This window comes from Rana temporaria, chromosome 6, assembly GCF_905171775.1.
Source record: "Rana temporaria chromosome 6, aRanTem1.1, whole genome shotgun sequence".
Taxonomy (NCBI): domain Eukaryota; kingdom Metazoa; phylum Chordata; class Amphibia; order Anura; family Ranidae; genus Rana; species Rana temporaria.
Window position 1 is genome coordinate 34163915 of NC_053494.1, and position 21885 is coordinate 34185799.

At 43.7% G+C, this 21885-nt stretch overlaps 1 protein-coding gene across 1 annotated transcript in view; it reads left to right on the plus strand.

The window, feature by feature from the left end:
* IFT140 (intraflagellar transport 140) overlaps positions 1 to 21885 on the plus strand; it is a 164866-nt gene that overhangs the window by 130362 nt on the left and 12619 nt on the right. Inside the window, exons 19-24 of the mRNA XM_040356657.1 lie at positions 3322 to 3499; positions 7276 to 7466; positions 13747 to 13842; positions 16247 to 16379; positions 19968 to 20111; positions 20193 to 20321. Of these exons, the coding sequence (XP_040212591.1) occupies positions 3322 to 3499; positions 7276 to 7466; positions 13747 to 13842; positions 16247 to 16379; positions 19968 to 20111; positions 20193 to 20321 (871 nt within the window). The remainder of the gene's footprint in view (positions 1 to 3321; positions 3500 to 7275; positions 7467 to 13746; positions 13843 to 16246; positions 16380 to 19967; positions 20112 to 20192; positions 20322 to 21885) is intronic.

A 21885-nucleotide genomic window follows, 5' to 3' on the forward strand; every position in this document is an offset into this window, starting at 1 on the left:
GCGCATGCGCCGTATAGAGCCGACTCTATACGGCGCATGCGCAGCGACGTTCGGCTTCTTTCGGAAAGTCGTGACGTCACGTACGCGCCCCTCCGAGGAACGTCAATCAACTAGTTCCGCCCACCGCCTAGGGACGAGACGGGGAGATCTCGGTATGTACGAAAAAAAAAAAAAAAAAGCCAGCCTACCCGCAGTGTAACGGGTCTTAGGAATCTATTGTTAGAAATTAGTTTTAGGGGGAACCACCGCTTTAAGTATTACCGCACTGCATTAAACAGCATTTGGCAATAATCAAATAAAAGCAGGAAAGAGAGGAAGTACGTTTATTTTTCTGAGTAATTTCGTATAACAATCGATTTTCTGAAACTGTGAAAAAGCATTTCCGTAAAATTTAATGTGTTGTAATTGTTTATTTTTTATTGTTTCTAAAATGTGGGAAACACTAGTATCATTTTGGTTAGTACATATTTTCAGTTGTTATTGTTTACATGAGTCATTTTTTATTAACTCACATTTTTACGTTTCATGAGTTGGATCATGTACGGTACGCACTTTCAGATTCTTCCTTTTGGCTGTTAGTAGCATGGAAGGTTATTTGTCTTATCATTCATTGTAGACAGCTGCTGAGATTACAGGATAAGCCATGTAGACATTTTGGGCCAGATTCAGGTAGGGAGCGCGTGTTTGTGTGCGGGCGTAGCGTATCCTATTTACGCCACGCTTCGGCAACTTTGACAGGCAAGTGCAGTATTCACAAAGCACTTGCTCCGTAAGTTGCGGCGGCGTATCGTAAATAGGCTGGCGCAAGCCTGCCTAATTCAAATGTGGAAGATGTGGGCGTGTTTTATGTAAATTTATTGTGACCTCACGTAAATGACGCTTTTTCCGAACGGCGCGTGCGCCGTCCGTGAAAGTATCCCAGTGCGCATGCTCAAAATGACGCCGCAAAGACTCATTGGTTTCGACGTGAACGTAACTTACGCCCAGCCCCACGGACGACTAAACGATGTAAAATGTGAAAAATTTGACGCGGTCCCGACGTCCATACTTAACATTGGCTGCGCCTCCTATAGCAGGGGTAACTATACGTCGGAAAAAGCCTAACGTAAACAACGTAAAAAAATGCGCCGGGCAAACGTAGGTTTCTGAATCAGCGTATCTACCTAATTTGCATATTTGACACGTAAATATACGGAAGCGCCACCTAGCGGCCAGCGTAAAATTGCAACTAAGATACGATGGCGTAAGAGACTTACGCCGGTCGGATCTTAGTCAAATCTATGCGTAACTGATTCTAAGAATCAGGCGCATAGATACGACGCCGCACACTCAGAGATACGACGGCGTATCTCCTACCTGAATCTGGCCCCTTATTGCCTTTGATCAGTCAGAGCAGAATTATAGACTTCCACAGAGAGAGAGAAAAGCCTCATACACACGATCGGATTTCCGTCAGACAAAGCGTAGGACTTTTGTCCGAAGGGCGTTGGTCGTGAACTTGTTCTGCATACAGACGGCAAAACTTTGTCAGCCAACAAATACAAAACAACATGTTTTTTCAGCTCTTTAGCGCCACCCTTTGGGCAAATTCTGCTAATGTTGTGCTATGGTTAGCATTGCTTCTGAGCATGCGTGTTTGCATGGATTTTTTTTCAGACGGACTTGTGTACACACGATCGAATAATCCCACGGCACACATTTGTTGTCGGAAAATTTGAAAGGATTTTCCGACAAAACTCTGCCATCACACATTTGTTGTCGAAAAATCCAATCGTGTGTACAAGGCTAAAGGAATAGTAAAGCAATTGGCTTGGTGCACTACTAAACAATAAGCACATGCTTCCTGCTGATTGGAGAGTTCTACTTCTGACTTAGTGCTGGTGTTTTATCGAGATGCTTCCCCTATCGGATAGGGTTCGGCCTCGACTGAGCAGCGAATGCCGACGGAAATCTCCGCGGCTGAACAGCTGTTCGTCAGCTTTAGACGGAGCATGCGCAATCAACACTGCGCTCGCTCCTGCTCTATCCAAGGGGCGGATGCTTTTCTGAAAGGGGCGGATATGGTTAGAAGAGGCATGATGGCTTCTGCTTTATGAGGGGCAGTGCTTTTTTGAAAGGGGCAGATGCTTTTCTCAAATAGTCGGATCTCAATACAGAAAGGGGCGGATGCTTTTCTCAAATGGTCGGATCTCAATACAGAAAGGGGCGGATGCTTTTCTCAAATGGTCGGATCTCAATACAGAAAGGGGCGGATGCTTTTCTCAAATGGACGGATCTCAATACAGAAAGGGGTGGATGCCTTTCTCAAATGGTCGGATCTCAATACAGAAGGGGGGGGAAGCTTTTCTTAATTGGTCGGATCTCAATACAGAAAGGGGTGGATGCTTTGCTCAATACAGCAAGGGGCGGATATGGTTATAAGAGGCCGCATGATGGCCAGTGCTTTATGATGGCCAGTGCTTTTGCTTTTGAGAAAAGCATCCGCCCCTTTGAGAAAAGCACTGCCCATCATAAAGCACTGGGCATCATGCGGCCTCTTATAACCATATCCGCCCCTTGCTGTATTGAGAAAAGCATCCGCCCCTTGCTGTATTGAGATCCGAGCATTTGAGAAAAGCATCCGCTTCTTTCAAAAAAGCACTGCCCATCATAAACCACTGGCCATCATGCCTCTTCTAACCATATCCACCCCTTTAGGAAAAGCATCCACCCCTTGCTGTATAGAGGGGCTACATGTAGCCCCACTCTTCCTCTACAAGTGTGCAAAGTTTGTTGTCCAGGGGACCTTCGGCCGGGGAGCACCGATTTTTCAAAGCCGGGCACCCCTTCCATAGACTTTTAAAAGTTAAACAGTCATTTCTCTGGTGACTTTGAGGACCTGGTACAGGCCGGTCGTAGGTCCCCTAGACCCAGAACTTGGCACACATGTAGCCCCACTCTTCCTCTACAAGTGTGCAAAGTTTGTTGTCTGGGGGACCTACGACCGGGGAGCACCGATTTTTCAAAACCAGGTACCCCTTCCATAGACTCCCATGTTAAACGTCAGTCTAGTCATGGGCACAGTGAGTGAGGCATGGGTACAGTGAGGCATGGACACCAGTGAGGCATGCACATGGACACAATGAGGCACGGTGAGGCATGCAGATGGACACCCTAGACTTATACTCGAGTCAATACGTTTTCCCATTTTTTTGTGGTAAAATTAGGTGCCTCGGCTTATATTCGGGTTGGCTTATACTCGAGTATAAACGGTACTTTAAAATTATGTGACTTATGTCAAAATCATCATTGCATTGTACAGTGTCTTCTTCTTTATTGTAGTGAAACGGTGTGGGAAAATATGGCACGTATGTGCGTCAAGACAAGAAGACTGGATGTAGCCAAAGTGTGCCTTGGAAAGATGGGCCATGCCAGAGGTGCAAAGGCATTGCGAGAGGCAGAGCAAGAGCCGGAGATCGAGGCCAGAGTGGCCATGTTGGCTGTACAGCTAGGCATGCTGGTAGGTATATGTTCTCATATTAGAAGACTGGAAGCTTTTATATTTTTATTTTTTTAACAGTAAAACTTTATTAGGACAATTACAGCATTACATGTGCAACCAGGGCTGGTGCAAGGATTTTTGACACCCTAGGCAAAATCTCATTTTATACAAAGGCCCCCCTTAACTCCACCTCCTGTGCCCTGCCCATGTATATCCCACCTTTTTAATGAAGTGCCCCTCAAATGCAGCCTCGCCAGCGCCCATCAATGCAGCCTCGCCAGCGCCCATCAATGCAGCCTAGCCAGCGCCCATCTATGCAGCCTCGCCAGCGCCCATCAATGCAGCCTTGCCAGCGCCCATCAATGCAGCCTTGCCAGCGCCCATCAGTGCAGCCTACCAGCGCCCATCAATGAATGTTTGCTTGCTTCCATTTAATCTGGAGTCAGGACACAGACACAGTCCCCCACCGCCGCTGCATCTCTGACAATATGTGTGAACACAGCAGCGGATGCCTGCTGATGCTGAGACTTGGTTATTTGCTGCAGAGAGAAGAGAGTAGGAATACCAGTGGTCGGGTGCCCTAGGCAGCAGTGCCAAGTTTGCCTACTGGTAGCACCGGCCCTGTGTTCAACAGTAAGTAGAATGGTAGGCAGGTTACAGACTTCAATACACTGCAGTTAGTCATACAGCAATCTAATGTTCTATGTTGTATCAACCTTATCTTCTACCAGAATATAAGCATTGAAATAAATACCTTTTAGCTCAATCTAACACTACAATGTCACAAACATAAGCTATACCACGAGACTCGATCAGGGGGTGGGTGTGGGGGGGCAAGGAAAAGGAGTGGGTAGAAAGGGAAGGGGACAAAGAGTGGGAAGGGAGAGGAGGGAATGTGACACAGTCAAAGATAAATGAAATGTCAAAATCTGTTCCCTAAAGGCAGGACAGAGCCTTTAATCGTCAAAGTTAAGGCTCCCGTCCTCAGCCCACGTTGCCCAAATTTTGTAAAAACTTCTTACGGCAATTATGCCCCATGTAAGTAAGACGGTAGAGGGGAAGTACTGCGTTAACCATCGATCTCCAAGCCGCCGCTGTTGAAGGCTCAGCGAGTTTCCACTTTAAAAAGATTGTCTTTCTAGCATAATATGTTGTATAAAATATAAACAACTTTTGATGTGTGGAGGCCTATAAGTTGTCAGTGTCACGTGTCCCAGGCGATCGCCTACAGGGAGGGGGCCGCTGTAGGCCATATGACGTATCGCCTTAGCGGTCCCAGGGCGGAAGGAGGAAGTGGGACAGGAAGTCCCACTCCTCTTGAAGCCCCCACTCCCCCCCCCCCCAAAAAATGACATGCCAAATGTGGCATGTAAGCCCCCATTCACACCTAGGCGTTTTGTCGCCTGTAGTGTGACGCCGCTGCCGCCAGAGGGATGAAAACACATTTCCCTCTATGGAGATTGTTCACATCTCCACGCCGGACGCCTGACGCCTTCCGCCTGAAAAAAGGTCACGGACCTTTTTTTCAGGCGGCTTTCGGCATTCGGCTAGGAGATGGGAACCATCTCCATAGAGGGTGTAATCTTGGGGCACATCTAGGCGGACAATACCGGCGTTTTGTCGCCGCAAATCGCGGTACAAAACGCTGCTATTTGTACCGCGATTTGCGGCGACAAAACGCCGCGAATTTGTCTGCCTAGGTGTGAATGGGCCCTAAGGGGGCAAGGAGTGGATTAAGCGGGGTGGAACTCCGCTTTGAATGGTGTATTGACATGCAGAAAGTACTCTCAAGCAAATGGATCAGAAAGTTCTATAGGCATAAAATGGCTGGGATGGGATTGTATCTGAAAAATAAAAAGATTTAAGGCGCTCTTACAATGGAGCACAACTTGATGAATGGCAGCGGAGATGTATTAGAGCTGCAGGATTCATAATGGACTGGAGGGTTGCTGATCTGTTCTTTTAGCTTTTATTGCTTAGTATAGCAGGTTTTCCTAATGTCTGTTTTAGGAATAAGTGCAATAAAGTTCCCCCATGTTATTCCCCCTTGCTCTTTATATCATTGTTATTTATGTGATTCTTGACTACTCTGTCCCACGTATTGCTTGGCATCAGCCATAGGAATAAATAGAACTGTCTTTGGTATCTGATGGATGCTGACACCAAACCAGAGGGGAAAGAAGTGTAGCAAGGATATGAACAAATCCACATATTAGGGAATACTGTAATATAATACTGTAATATTGTAATGAGGTGAGCAAGGTATATTGGTACGGGGTACTTATATGTTAAGGCCCAGATTTCCGCACAATGCCATCTGTAAACATGTAAACTCAGGAGAGCAATTATAATAAAAAATATAAATTTATTAACATATTATCAAAAGGATATAAAAGACATCAAAAACAACGTAAACAATAAATCACAGTACAAATGACGCGACCAGCTGTACATATCACTGATATTAGATTATCCCTTGAGGGAAGATCACAGTGGAGTTGGGGGTCACCTGGGGGGGGGTCTCAACTAGTTTTGCGACTGGGTCGCTTCGTCAGGAGAGTTCTAAAATTGATTAATTTACAGTCGTTAGCTATAGAAAAAGCTGAACAAAATATGAAAATACATACAAGTCAACCTTACACTAGAGACAGTCATTAAATACAAAGGGCCAGATTCTCAAACGAGATACGACGGCGTATCTCCAGATACGCCGTTGTATCTCTAAGTTGCGCGGTCGTATCTATGCGCCTGATTCTTAGAATCAGTTACGCATAGATTTCCCGTAGATCCGACTGGCGTAACTGTGTTATACCGTCGTATCGTAACTGCATATTTACGCTGGCCGCTAGGTGGCGCTTCCGTCGAATTCCGCATCGAGTATGCAAATTAGCTAGATACGCAAATTCACGAACGTACGCCCGGCCGACGCAGTAAAGTTACGCCATTTACGTTAGGCTTTTCCCGGCGTATAGTTACCCCTGCTATATGGTGGCGTAATTACGGCGTATCAATGTTAAGTATGGCCGTCGTTCCCGCGTCGAAATTTGAAAAAGTTTGCGTAAGTCGTCCGTGAATGGGGCTGGACGTCATTTACGTTCACGTCGAAACCAATGACGTCCTTGCGGCGTACTTTGGAGCAATGCACACTGGGATATTCCACGGACGGCGCATGCGCCGTTCGGGAAAAGCGTCAATCACGTCGGGTCACAGTACATTTACATAAAACACGCCCCCCTGATCCAAATTTGAATTAGGCGGGCCTACGCCAGCCGATTTACGCTACGCCACCACAACTTACGGAGCAAGTGCTTTGAGAATACAGCACTTGCCCGTCTAAGTTGCGGACGCGTAACATAAATCGGATACGTTACGCCGCCGCAAAGATACGCGGTTCTATGTGAATCTAGCCCAAAATACAGATATAAACAATATAGATGTTGGGGAATAAGCACTGTGCCACTTACCTAAAAACAAAAGTCCCATCAGCTCAGGCACCAGTGCCACCGTATGGAGGGGTCTCCCGCGGCGACCAAGGGGGACAAATGTGGAGATGGACCTGTTCAACTAAATATGATAGGCAAGCTATGAGTAAGGCTAATAGGATATAGTCCTATTTGCCCCCCTTTCCTTAGCTTTTGCTCTTGGGTTTTTGGGGTCCCTTAAGTCCTATTTCTATTCAAATTGATCTTCAGGATGATGGTACTATTAACTCTATATGTTTTTTATAAGGAGGCTAATAAATTAATTAATCTGTAAACATGTTGAATCGTGATGTATGTCCTCTTGCTATGCAGGAAGATGCAGAACAGCTGTATAAAACTTGTAAGCGTTATGATCTTCTGAATAAACTGTACCAGGCGTGGGGACAGTGGAAAAAAGCCATGGAGATTGCAGAGAACCATGACCGAGTACACCTACGCACCACCTACTACCAGTATGCCAAGCACATGGAAGCCATGGGAGACCGCAATGATTCCCTCAACTAGTAAGTGTTCTCATTGAGATATTGTTATATTTGTGGCAGTAAAGCCAAGCTCCATGCAAAAAAATGTTTAATGTATAAATAAATATATATGTAAAAATAAGCTGCGCAATAAATTGATCCTAATAAGCTCAGAGATGTTGAAATCAATAAATGGCATCCAATTATCCCAAAATTAAAATGAAGTGACAATGAAATGAAAATGAATCAAAATGCACCCCGTATCAATACTAATGCACCAATCACTGCACTAATGCACATGAATAGTCCAATGGCATACAAAAAGGGATCCTCCACCTCCAACAAAGCTGCCGCTTACCAGAAAATTAGATCCCAACAAGAAATCAGTATTCATGGATGGCCTATACCTTTTTATCAGGCCATGAGCATATCATGATTCTGTGAGAGTGATTGAGGACAGATCCACTGAAGGAGCGGAGACATCTGACAGAGTCACATAGAGACCATGGCTGGGTATGTATAGGCCATCCATGAATACTGATCTGTTGTTGGGATCTAATTTTCTGGTAAGCGGCAGCTTTGTTGGAGGTGGAGGATCCCTTTTCTATCCTACATACAGCACTATTCTTGGGTGTCTCGTGGTTTGATGTCACCAATTTGTTTATAGAGGACTTGAGAATACCAACACATTGGTCAGCATTGGAAGAAACATTGCGTTTTCAAGCACCCAACATATTGACATTTGATTGGGATTTGTATCCCATTGGACTATTCATTTGCATTAGTGAAGTGATTGGTGCATTAGTATTGATACGGGGGGCATTTTGATTAATATTGATTTCATTGTCACTTCATTTTAATTTTGGGATAATTGGATGCCATTTATTAGTGGGAATACTGAATAGCATTCCCAGTATTGTTATTCGTTTTTTATTATTCTTAATTTAAATTTTATTATTCCGTAAGTTTTTTGGCTCTGCGTAACTTCTGCATTATTTCAGCTATTAAGACCATTCAACTTTTAAAATGTTCAGCTCTTTTAGCTAATGATGGGACTTCTTCAACTTTGTTTCTACTATTTATACTTTTTAAAATATTAAGCTTTTAGACACTTTTTTTAACATTGAAGTCAATGGGGTAGATTCAGGTACGGGCGCGCACTACTACGAAGGCGCAGCGTACCGTTTTTACGCTACGCCTCCTAAAATTACTTGAGCTACGCTTCATTCACGAAGCATTTGCTCTGTAATTTGCAGGGGGCGTTTCGTAAAAGTGGCCGGCGTAAGCGCGCGTAATTTAAATGATCCCGTAGGGGGCGTGGATCATTTAAATTAAGGGCGTTCCCGCGCCGAACGTAGTGCGCATGCTCCGTCTGGAAACTTTCCCGACGTGCATTGCGGTAAATGACGTCGCAAGGACGTCATTTGCTTCGACGGGAACGTAAATGGTGTCCAGCGCCATTCACGATCCACTTACGCAAACGACGCAAATTTCGAAAAAAGCGACGCGGGAACGACGTCCATACTTAGCATTGGCTGCGCCTCCTAATAGCAGGAGCAGCCTTACGACGGAAGCGCCGTACACAAACAACGTAAAACTCGAACGCCGGGCGCGCGTACGTTTGTGAATCGGCGTGAGTATGCAATTTGCATACTCTACGCTGACCACTACGGGAACGCCACCTAGCGGCCAGCGTCAGAATGCAGCCTAAAATACGACGGCATAAGAGCCTTATGCCAGTCATATCTTAGGCTACAGTCGGCGTATCGAGCTTTCTGAATACAGAAAGTCGATACGCCGGCGCTACTTAGCAATTACGCTGCGTATCTATGGATACGCAGGCGTAATTGCTACCCGAATCTACCCCAATGAGAGCATGCTTCAAATCCTTAAAACATTCTCCCGCTACAAAAAGTTTCAGCTCCTTCATACTTTCACCTACAGACACCAAACAAACTTTAAAACGTTCACAAAATATTCAGCTATCCGGCTATGACTTTGGTATCTTTTACAGTTTTTGTGAAAAAGCAGTTTAAGTTTAGTGATTTTTTCAGAAATTTTTTGCGATTATACAGTGTTTCTATGGGGCTGGGTCAGAGTGGATGATGTCATCCTTAGAGCAGAGAGCTTTAAAAAAATAATCTTTATAGAGAGGGAACAAATTGCTCTCACGCCCATAAGATCTACTTGTCATACACAATTTATACATAAAAACGTAGGTATTTTTGTCTGGTTTCAGGCAATGTGCTCAGTTTTGTGATACGCCTTTAACTTTTGGCTGGATGAGCTTCCAAATGACAAGTGTTCCACATTTTCTTCCATTGACTGTCATGTAAAAAATTCTTCAGATTTCCCAGTGAAACACACAAAGAATCTCTTTTTTAAATCGCTGACATGCCCACGTTTTTAAGTTTATCAACATATAATACCGATACGTTCACAAAGGCCTAGTGTCTCTAACGGTGAAGTCGCTGTTTCGATAGCATGTACTGTTGTGGATTTATTAAGGTTTTTTTGAAGGGTTCTCTCACTCATTAAGTGTGGGGATTAAAGGGGTTGTAAAGGTATTTTTTTCCCCCTAAATAGCTTCCTTTACCTCAGTGCAGTCCTCCTTCACTTACCTGGTGTGGAGAAAACCTCTTGAGGGGGAGGGGCAACCAGGCAAGTCAGGACACTGTCTACTTTGCAGATAGAGAAAGGAGCTGTGTGTTATTAGGCATCCTGCTCGCCCCCTCCCCCCTCAAGAGGCTTTCTCCACACCAGGGAGAAAGCCTTGCATTACTGTGTGGAGTTACAGACAGAAGAACAGGAAGTGAGGATTTCTCAGAAGAAATAAGGACATTTAAAAGCAAAATCGAAGGATGAGGTAAGTGAAAGAGGACTGCACTAAGGTAAAGGAAGCTATTTAGGGAAAAATAGTTTTACCATTACAACCCCTTTAATGATCAAAAAGAGGCTTTATAAGTACTGAAGGAACACTGCTTGTATGTACTAAAGATAGTGTAGTGGTTATGGTGAATGGCTTTGGTGTGGGCTTAGCAATTGAGCTATTCTGCAGGAAATGCATTTTCTAGTTATTAGTGGGAATGCTCTATAGCATTCCCAATATTGTTATTCGTTTTTTATTATTAGTGGGAATGCTTTATAGCATTCCCAGTATTGTTATTCGTTTTTTATTATTCTTATTAATTTTAATTTTATTATTCCGTACGTTTTTTGGCTCTGCGTAACTTCTGCATACTTTCAGCTATTAAGACCATTCAACTTTTAAAATGTTCAGCTCTTTCAGGGACTTCTTTAACTTTTTTTCTACTATTTATACTTTTTAAAATATTAAGCTTTTAGACACATTTTTTCAACATTGAAGTCAATGAGAGCATGCTTCAAATCATTAAACATTCTCCCGCTACCAAAAGTTTCAGCTCCTTCATACTTTCAGACACGAAAAAAACTTTAAAATGTTCACAAAATATTCAGCTATCGGGCTATATCTTTTCGGTTTGATATCTTTTACAGTTTTTGTGAAAAAGCAGTTTAAGTTTAGTGAGTTTTTCAGAAAATTTTATCGATTAAACAGAATGTCTATGGAGCTGGGTTAGAGTGGATGATGTCATTGCTAGAGCAGAGAGCTTTAAAAAAATGATCTTTATAGAGAGGGAACACCATTTTTATTTTTTTTGCACCGGGTGACACCAAACCTAGTGACGCCACTGCAGTGGAGGAGATGTGGATATTACCCAGACTAATTTCCAGCTTTATCACTCTTTGAATGACAATTGCGCGGTCATACAACGCTGTACCCAAATGACATTTTTTTTATAATTTTTTTTTCTTCCCACAAATAGAACTTTCTTTTGGTGGCATTTGATCACGTCTGCAGTTTTTATTTTTTGTTAAATAAATAAATAAAAAAAAAATACAAAACCTAACCGTTTTATATTTAGTGGGAATGCTTCAGCAGTCCCACTATTCGTTTTTTTTAATTTATCTTGAATTTTTATTGAAATTTTATTCCGTGCGTTTTTTTTGGCTCTGCGTAACTTCTGCATACTTTCAGATATTAACCGCTTCCCGACCGCCACATGTACATATACGTCGGCAGAATGGCACGTACAGGCACATTGGCGTACCTGTACGTGCTCTGCTTGACGTGGGTCGGGGGTCCGATCGGGACCCCCCCCCGCTACATGCGGCGGTCGGATTCCCTCGGGGAGCGATCCGGGATGACGGCGCGGCTATTCGTTTATAGCCGCTCCGTCGCGATCGCTCCCAGGAGCTGAAGAACGGGGAGAGCCGTATGTAAACACGGCTTCCCCGTGCTTCACTGTGGCGGCGTATCGATCGAGTCATCCCTTTTATAGGGAGACTCGATCGATGACGTCAGTCCTACAGCCACCACCCCCCTACAGTTGTAAACACACACTAGGTGAACACTAACTCCTACAGCGCCACCTGTGGTTAACTCCCAAACTGCAACTGTCATTTTCACAATAAACAATGCAATTTAAATGCATTTTTTGCTGTGAAAATGACAATTGTCCCAAAAATTTGTCAAAATTGTCCGAAGTGTCCGCCATAATGTCGCAGTCACGAAAAAAAACGCTGATCGCCGCCATTAGTAGTAAAAAAAAAAATAATAAAAATGCAATAAAACTATCCCCTATTTTGTAAACGCTATAAATTTTGCGCAAACCAACCGATAAACGATTATTGCGATTTTTTTTTTTACCAAAAATAGGTAGAAGAATATGTATCGGCCTAAACTGAGGAAAAAAAAAATTATATATGTTTTTGGAGGATATTTATTATAGCAAAAAGTAAAAAATATTGCATTTTTTTCAAAATTGTCGCTCTATTTTTGTTTATAGCGCAAAAAATAAAAACTGCAGAGGTGATCAAATACCACCAAAAGAAAGCTCTATTTGTGGGGAAAAAAGGACATCAATTTTGTTTGGGAGCCATGTCGCACGACCACGCAATTGTCTGTTAAAGCGACGCAGTGCCGAATTGTAAAAACCCCTTGGGTCATTTAGCAGCATATTGGTCCGGTCCTTAAGTGGTTAAAACCATTCAACTTTTTAAAATGTTCAGCTCTTTCAGCTAATGATGGGACTTGTTTTTTCTACTATTTCTACTTTTTAAAATATTAAGCTTTTTAACACTTTTTTTTTTAACATTGAAGTCAATGAGAGCACGTGATGGGGGGCAGTTTTTTGATGGGGGGAAGTTTTTTGATGGGTGGCAGTTTTTTGAAGGGGGGCAGTTTTTTGATGGTGGCAGTTTTTTGATGGTGGCAATATTGATGGTGGCAATATGATGGTGGCAATATGATGGTGGCAATATGATGGGGGGAAATATGATGGGGGGAAATATGATGGGGGCAGGTTTGATGGTAGAAATTTTATGGGGCTCCTGCAAAAGGTAATTACTTTTAAAAAGATGCTAATTAGTGGGAATGATGATTCTCCCTTCAACTTTTTCTTACGGATTTAAGCTATTCATCCAGTTAGCAATTCAGCTATTCAGCATTCCCACGCATTTTCTGCAGGAAATGCATTTTCTGCAGGAAATGCATTTTCTAGTTGATTTCAACATCTCTGAGCTTATTAGGATCAATTTATTGCGCAGCTTATTTTTATAGGTATATTATTTTGTGTGTGTCTTACATTTAAAGTTGCAGCATTTTTATTTATTTTTCAATTATATCACAGTCAATCTCATATTATTAGGATTGTTTTAATAGACAGCGCAGTATTACACACCTTTTTCATAAATAAATATATATATACACACACACAGTATAAATAAACGTCTATAAAATACATATATATGAGCCGGTTTACCTGCCAAAGAATTTCAATTTTTACACAGTTCTGCTGCACAGCAAAGCCCCCTTTCGGCAGAGCAGGAGACCTGATTTTTCCCAGTTGCAGTTCAGCACAGTTACATGTTTCCTCCCCGTTGTCAGCCTATTAATGGGGTAGCAAAAAGAGCAGTGGCACAGTGATGAGCTCGCCTCTCTTTTACTGTGTTCTCTTTCCATATCAGCATGATTCTTGTATTGCAACACAACTGATTGGCTTATTGTGCTGCTTCAGGTCTGAGCTCTTCTGTACAGCAGAGTGCTCTTTACAGGTTCTGCAATGTTTGAAAATGCTTGTGTCTGTACCAAGTGAGGGGCTGGGAATTGTCCTCCACTCTCATCTTAGATGCAGAAAATATTTACTAATGCTTGTTTCTTTCTAATCCCCCCCCCCCAAAAAAAAATCAGTAACAATATCATAGCAAGTCATTACTATCTCATGCTTATTTTTCTTTATAGCTATGAGAAGTCAGATACGCACCGCTTTGAGGTTCCAAGAATGCTTCTGGAAGATCCTCAGGCCTTGGAGATCTACATCAATAAGAAGAAAGACAAGTAAGATCAGCAGCCAGAGTACAATTTACAGAGTTGATTTGCTGAAATGCGTTTATTGATGTTACTAATGGCTCCAGTTCTGTTCAACCATTGTGTACATATACCTTGACGTGGCTCCCTCCCCTTCCTCTAGCTCCATGTCTGTGTCTTCTGCAGAAGAGGATATCACTTAGGCCAGCCATACATGGTGCAAATTTCTTTTGGTTGCAGGAAACAATTTGCATGATTCCCCCATTAACACAGATAGTGTTGTGCTGTGACAATCAGCAATTGTCTTGTCCCGGTGGGAGTCCTGAGGGGGCGGGGGAAGCCGTCCTGATGGGCGAAGACAGTGATTATCGTAGCCGGCTATAGCAGCCGCTTGTGATAATTGGAAGCGAATCCATGAGGCTGGTTGTACCCAAGTTGATCAATCGATGAACTTCAGCCGGCCCATTAACGGTTTGAATCTCAGCCGATTCAGCAGGAGATTTGAACCGTTTATGGCCGGCCTTAGAACCCTGGTGCCCAACCTGCAGCCCTGGGGCCGCATGTGGTACTTTATGTGCAGCCCTCGGGGCCCCCTGCAGACACTAATCTGTGTTTTCCTATTGCCCTGTTTGGGTAGTGATTCCCACTCTCATCTAATATGTCTCTAGTCTATGACTGTATCCTGAAGTATGTCCCTAGTCTCTAACACCTGTTATAACGTGTTCACGGTCTCCTGCAGCTTGTCCACGGTCTCTGACCATCTCTTGTATGATGTCCACAGTCTTTGATCATTTATTTTATTATGTCTACAGTCTCACAGTCTCTGACCATCTCTTGTATAATGTCCACGGTCTCTGACCATCTCTTGTATCATGTCCAAAGTCTTTGATCATTCTTTTATTATGTCTACAGTCTCTGACCATCTCTTGTATCATGTCCACAGTCTCTGACCATCTCTTGTATCATGTCCACAGTCTCTGACCATCTCTTGTATCATGTCCACAGTCTTTGATAATTTATTTTTATTATGTCTACAGTCTCACAGTTTCTGACCATCTCTTGTATCATGTCCATAGTCTTTGATCATTTATTTTATTATGTCTACAGTCTCACCGTCGCTGACCATCTCTTGTATTATGCCCACAGTCCCTGACCATCTCTTATATCATGTCCACGGTCTCTAACCATCTCTTGTATCATGTCCATAGTATTTGATCATTTTTTTATTATGTCTACAGTCTCACAGTCTGACCATCTCTTGTATCATGTCCACAGTCTCTGAATATCTCTTGTATCATGTCCACAGTCTCTGACCATCTCTTGTATCATGTCCACAGTCTCTAACCATCTCTTGTATTATGTCCATAGTATTTGATCATTTTTTTTATTATGTCTACAGTCTTACAGTCTCTGACCATCTCTTGTATCATGTCCACAGTCTCTGACCATCTATTGTATCATGTCCACAGTCTCTGACCATCTCTTGTATCATGTCCATAGTCTTTGATAAAAAAAATTATTGTGTCTACAGTCTAATGCCGTGTACACACGAAGTTTTTTTTTAATGTCATTAAAAACGATCGTGTGTGGGCTTCAGAGCATTTTTCGGGTTCTAAAAAATGGGCAAATTTTTTTTCGAACATGCTCTATTTTTTTACAACGTTTTTAAGGTTGTAAAAAATGGTCGTGTGTGGGCTTTAATGACGTGAAAAATCCACGCATGCTCAGAAGCAAGTTATGAGACGGGAACGCTCGTTCTGGTAATGGAGTAAGCACATTCATCACGCTGTAACAGACAGAAAAGCGTGAATCATCTTTTACTAACACAAAATCAGCTAAAGCAGCCCAAAGGGTGGCGTCATCCGAATGGAACTTCCCCTTTATAGTGCCGTCGTACGTGTTGTACGTCACCGCGCTTTGCTAGAGCATTTTTTTTCACGATCGTGTGTGGGCAACGTCGTTTTAATGATCGGGTTGACCCTTAAAAACTTCATTTTTTAGAACTCAAAAAACGGTTGTGTGTATGCGACATCACAGTCTCTGACCATCTCTTGTATCATGTCCACAGTCTTTCACTATCTGCTGTCTCTGCCAATGAATATTCACTGAATTTTATGTGTGGCCCTTTGGTGATGTTTGGGGCCACACTTGAGTCCCCCCATATCAAGAAAGTACTTTAATAACAGGAGACTAAAAACATTGGTTTGCAGCAGCCATTACTGATGTACGCTGACTGACAGCTGTGAGTTACAGGACATAAATGATTTTTGCCGTGTTATTGCTTAAATCCAGAAAATTCCAAGCTGTCATACTTGCCCAGCTGCTTCCTGCATTACTGGATGAGTTTCAGTGGTCAAAGTTGTATATAAATAAGGCAGTTGGTTGATGGTATGCCAGACTCACTAACTCTTTTTCTTTGTTTGGCATTGTGCAGAAATCTTTGGAAGTGGTGGGCTCAGTACTTGGAAAGCCAGGCTGACCTGGACAGTGCCCTCAAGTACTATGAGATGGCTCAGGACTACCTGTCTCTGGTGCGAGTGCATTGCTTCCTGAGGAACATTCAAAAGGTAAGAAGCCAAGATGTACAGCTAGACCACTATTGGCCTTATTTAAAGTGGAGGTTCACCCTAAAACAATTATCTAACATTACATCCAGCATACTAACGACATGTACAGTATGCAGGTATTTTTTTTTCTTTTCGCCGTACATACCGTTTTATTGTTATTTTCCCCCCGGCTTCTGGGTTCTGGCTCCTGCGGGACTGGGCGTTCCTATTCAGAGGTTAGATGATTGACGTCTGGTGAAAAACTTCCCATGGCGCACAAGGCGCGTCACCAGTTTTCCGTAAATAGCCGACCTGCGAGTCAGCTCTATATGGCGCCTGCGCAGTCAGCTCTACACGGCGGGCGCAGGTGCCGTATAGCGCCGACTCGCAGGTCGGCTATTTACGGAAAACTGGTGAAGGGTGAACCTCCACTTTAAAGTGTATATAAACCCCCAAAACAAATGTATAGTATAATGCAGCTTGGCATTGCTTAGATCTAGTGGCTGCATTCGTTTTCACTTTTCAGTATTTTCACCTTCTTATCTTGTAAATTACTCCCTTAAGCCGGCCATAGATGGATCAAATGTTGGCTGGTTCAGCAGGGACCAGCTGAGATTCGAGCCATCTATGGACAGGCTGGTTGTACCGAAGTCAATCCATTGATGGACTTAGTCTTAGGTACAACAAGCAGCCTGTTGTTTTTTTTTTGCATGTGATTACTACCGGAAGCTATAGCTGCCAGCAGTAATCATTGTGTTCTGCCGGCAGGGAAGGCTTCCTGACAGCAGAACACAATAGCTCCACGGGAGGGATTCCCCCATCAACACTAAGGGCCAGATCCACGTAGCACGGCGCATTGTTCTGTCCGGCGTAGCGTTTCTCAGATACACTACGCCGCCTTAACTTACAGCGTATTTACATTTACTTCTCTGCTATATCTATGGGACAGCCATTGTAGCCACCATGTTGTATGTGAGGCTGATGGGGTTAGTAATTTGCACAACACAGATAAGGATGTTTGCGCTATATTTTCAGCTCACAGAAAGTGACAGGGACACTACGGCCCGGATTCACATACATCGGCGCATATTTATGCCGCCGTAGCGCATCTTTTTTACGCTACGCCGACGCAGCGCAGAGAGGCAAGCACCAAATTCACAAAGCACCTGCTTTCAAATCTGCGCTGGGTTTCTAAGGCGTAAGTTGAAGTAGGCGTGAGCCATGCAATGAGGCGTGACCCCATGCAAATTAAGGGCCGAGCGCCAGACAGATACGTATAACGAACGGCGCATGTGCCGTCCCGTGGACACATCCCAGTGCGCATGTTCACAATCACGTCGGAACAACTGCCTAAGATACGCCAGATCACTGCCTACGGCGTGAACGTAACCCTTACGCCCAGCCATATTCACGTCCAACGTAAAATACGACGGCCTATGTTCCCTGGTCCATACCTTTGCTTGGGTTGCGCCTCACATATGGGGAATAACTGTACGCCGGACGTACGGCTTACGCAAAGCGCGTATATTATGCGCCGGGCGAAAGTACGTTCGTGAATCGGCGTATCTCCCTCATTTGCATATGTGAATAGAAAATCTATGGGAGCGCCAAATACGTCCAGCGTAAATATGCGCCCACGCTACGCCAGCGTAGGCAAGTTACGTCGGTCGGATGAAGCGTATTTTCTGGCGTATCTTCGTTTGTGGGCACGGTGCACAGATACGACGGCGCATATTTGCACTTATGCGGCGTATCTCGAGATACGTCGGCGTAAGTGCTTTGTGAATCCGGGCCAATGTAATCAAATACATTTCTGGCAAAATTAACAGGTATTTCTATGCACTTGTTGAAACTATTTTTAGCTTTAAAAAAGAAAACTTATTCAACCATCACATCTAAGGACAGGTAAGCTGCAATATACTTTATTTTTAGGTTTAGTTATGCTTTAATAAGGGCGTTGTATAATAGCCCTTAGCAACCATTCAGTGTTCATCTTTTATCAGTATGACTACAGGATGCTTGTTAATGAGGAAGTTTGATTGGCTGCAGCATCTGATTACTGCACTTTGGTTATATCTTTACTCTGTGAACTAACTAAATGAATACGTCTATGTGCAGTTTATATAAAGCAGAATCACCGAAGTGCTGAGCCTGCTTTCTTCTATTTAGCCACTGCTGATAGCTACCACCCTAAGACTCTCTTCAGTAACTTGGGGTACAGCTAATATCACAAGTAGGCCTACTGAAAAACAACAGCAGGTAACTGAAGGAAAAGGGAGACATGAAGAAAAGAAAATGCTACTGCACAATGTTCAGCCTATCAGCGGCCGCAGCAATGTCCCGTCGCGGCCGCTGATAGGCTGAGCGCACTATGAGTCACCGACACACAGGAAGCGGAAGAGACCAGGACCGGAGAACGGGACGGCGATATCGGAACAACGGGGGATCGTAGGCAGGTAAGTGACAGTTTATTTTGTATAGTTTTACAGCGGGGGTTAAAAGTTTTAGGTCAGAGAACTCCTTTAATTATATTTGGTGACTAGTAGCCCAGGGACAGATAATCCATGTACACCAGGGGTGCCCAACCTTTTAAAGAGCGAGGGCAACTTAGTAAGCGGGCCACAATGAGTGGAGCGGGCAGATGACAGGTCCATGATGTCCCCCTGCATATGCTGAGCGGACACTGACATGGCTCGCTCTATTCTATGGGCCTTCTGATCTGATCTGCCCAGATGGAATGGGACGGACCCCCCCCCCCCCCTTTTTTTTTAGTGGATCGGATTGAAGGTAGGTGAGTGTATACGGTCACAAGTCCGTTTACATCGGTGGCTCAATAGAGGTGAATGGAGGGACCAATCATGTCAAAGGGGCTTAAGGCTGTTTTCACACTGACGCGCTATGGTTTACCTGCACTGCAGGTGCAGCGCTGTACACCTGTGGCTTTCCTGTGGGTTAGCTGCACTTTGCCTTAGACTTCTATTATATCCTGTAGGTGTAGTGCACTTTCTAAAAGCTCACCACACTTGCAGGTAATAGAAGTCTATGGCTCGGTGCAGGTAATTCACAGGTGTTCTGCGCTGCACCTGCGGATCAGTTTGAAAGTAGCCCAGTAACCACTGCAGAAGAGATATGCCCATGTATACACCAATTTTAGTAATAAACTTACCGTTAATAATACTCTTCTATTCAGGTATTTCCGGCTGTTGCTGTCCCCAGTTGGAGAACATTTGGTATCACTCTGCCTGTGACAGGTGGCAGCGCTATAAAGGAAGCATCAGCTTATGCGGCTTTATTAACAACACTGATGCTCTTGGATGGCGGGTCAGCAACCCACAATCTGGGCTTGCCAACCCACCATTCCAGAGCAGGTGGTCACGGCCACATCACAGGGCTCCGTGGGCCACTGGTTGGGCACCCCTGATGTACACCATATTTACACCCTGGCATAAATGGCTGTAATGTACAGTATCTCTCTTTTCTACAGTCTTGTTTTGTTTCACAGCTTTTTGTCAGGCAATAAACCCTCCACCGCATCCATCCTTTTTAATTTTTATTGTGAGTAGCGTTGCCCATTGTTGGACAGATGTGCTAAAAAATCTTTTTCTCCAGGCGGCAGAGATAGCCAATGAGACCGGTAACTTGGCAGCTTCCTACCACCTGGCACGTCAGTATGAAAGCCAAGCGGATCTGAAACAAGCCGTGCACTTCTACACCAGGGCGCAAGCTTACAACAACGCTATCCGACTCTGCAAGGTAGACTTGTACAAAGGCTGCGTTACTTAAACTGCTAGTTTACCGAAGATGATCGTGATGCAGGTTTTCTTTTTACTACAGGAGAACAATCTTGATGATCAACTCATGAACCTCGCTTTGCTGAGCACTCCGGAGGATATGATGGATGCTGCACGTTATTATGAGGAGCAGGGGGAGCAGATGGATAGAGCTGTTATGCTTTATCACAAGGTACATTTGTAGATCAGGAGTAAACAACCACCAGTTAATAAATTCTGGTGATCAGCCAGAGATATTCCATTTTCAGCTGTTGGCTGAAAACTGGTCACAGCAGTGCAGAACGAACTGCAGTCCTGAGATCCATAGAAGCTTTGGCTATTGTATTATTATTATTATTATTATACAGGATTTATATAGCGCCAATAGTTTGCACAGGGCTTTACAGCATGAAAGCAGGCAGTACAGTTACAACACAATTCAATACAGAAGGGATCAGAGGGCCCTGCTTGTTAGAGCTTACAATCTAGAAGGGAGGGTCAAGTGATACAAAAGGTAATAATTGTGGGGGAAAATCTATTGGAGAAAATAAAAGAACAGTTGATAGGTAGGGGCAGAATAGGCTTCCCTGAAGAGATGGGCTTTCGGGGATCATGGAAAAGCAGAGTAGATGATAGTCGGACAGATTGGGGTAGGGAGTTCCATAAGATAGGACAGGAGAGGCTCTGGAAAAGTCCAGGGGGCAAGCATGGTAGTAGGTAATGAGGGAGCTAGAGAGCAGGAGGTCTTGGGAGGAACTAGGGTTGTCCCGATACCACTTTTTTAAGAAGTACCGATACTTTTTTTCAAGTACTCGCCAATACCGATACTTTTTTTTGTAATGTCATGTGACAGTGGCACTAATATGCAGCACTGATGATGTGTGGACTGTGTAAGTATTTTTTTTTGCAATTTTATTTTTTACAATGCTTTCTTTTTTTTTGTGTGGAGGGGGGGGGGGCGGTGTCAGTATTTTTTTTTTATTATTATTTTTACAATTTAACATTTTACATTTATATTACAATTCTTTTCTTTTTATATATTTTTTTGCATCTCCCCTTTGAAATAAGGAAAGGAACCAAGGACAGAGATTCCCCAGTCTCTTTCTCTGAAGCCTCAGCTGCACTGAGGATGAATGGAGAGGAGACAGAGGCTCCTCTCCATTCATCAACTGAAGCATCGTAAACACAGTTTATGATGCTCAGTTATGAATGGACAGAGTCAGTGATCACGGGCAGTCAGGGGTTATCGGTATGGCGGTGTGGGTAGGGTTACAAGCACCAATCCAACCGTATAGATTTTAATATAGCAGCTGAAATCCGCGGTGGAAGAGAGATGAGGGCTTTCAGCTGCTATATTGAAATCTATACAGCGGGATCGGTGCTTGTAACTCCCCCCACCGCCTCACTGATCACCCCTGACTGCCCAAGTATCGGGTCAAGAATCGGAGCATTTGCTCCAGTACAAGTACTGGCGCAAATGCTCGTTATCGGTACCGATACTAGTATCTGTATCTGGACAACCCTAGGAGGAACAAAGAGAACGATTTGGTTGGCATTTTGAGACTAGGTTAGTGTTGTAGCTGGGGGCAGAGTTGTGGGTGGCTTTGTAAAATTATGTTATTATGACTTTAATTCATTGGGTGATGGGAAGCCAGTGGATTACTTATATAGAATATGGCTATACTTCTCCTTTAACCTTGTGTTTACAGATTTTTGTACCTGATATTTTCTGTAAACATAAATATGATGCCATATTG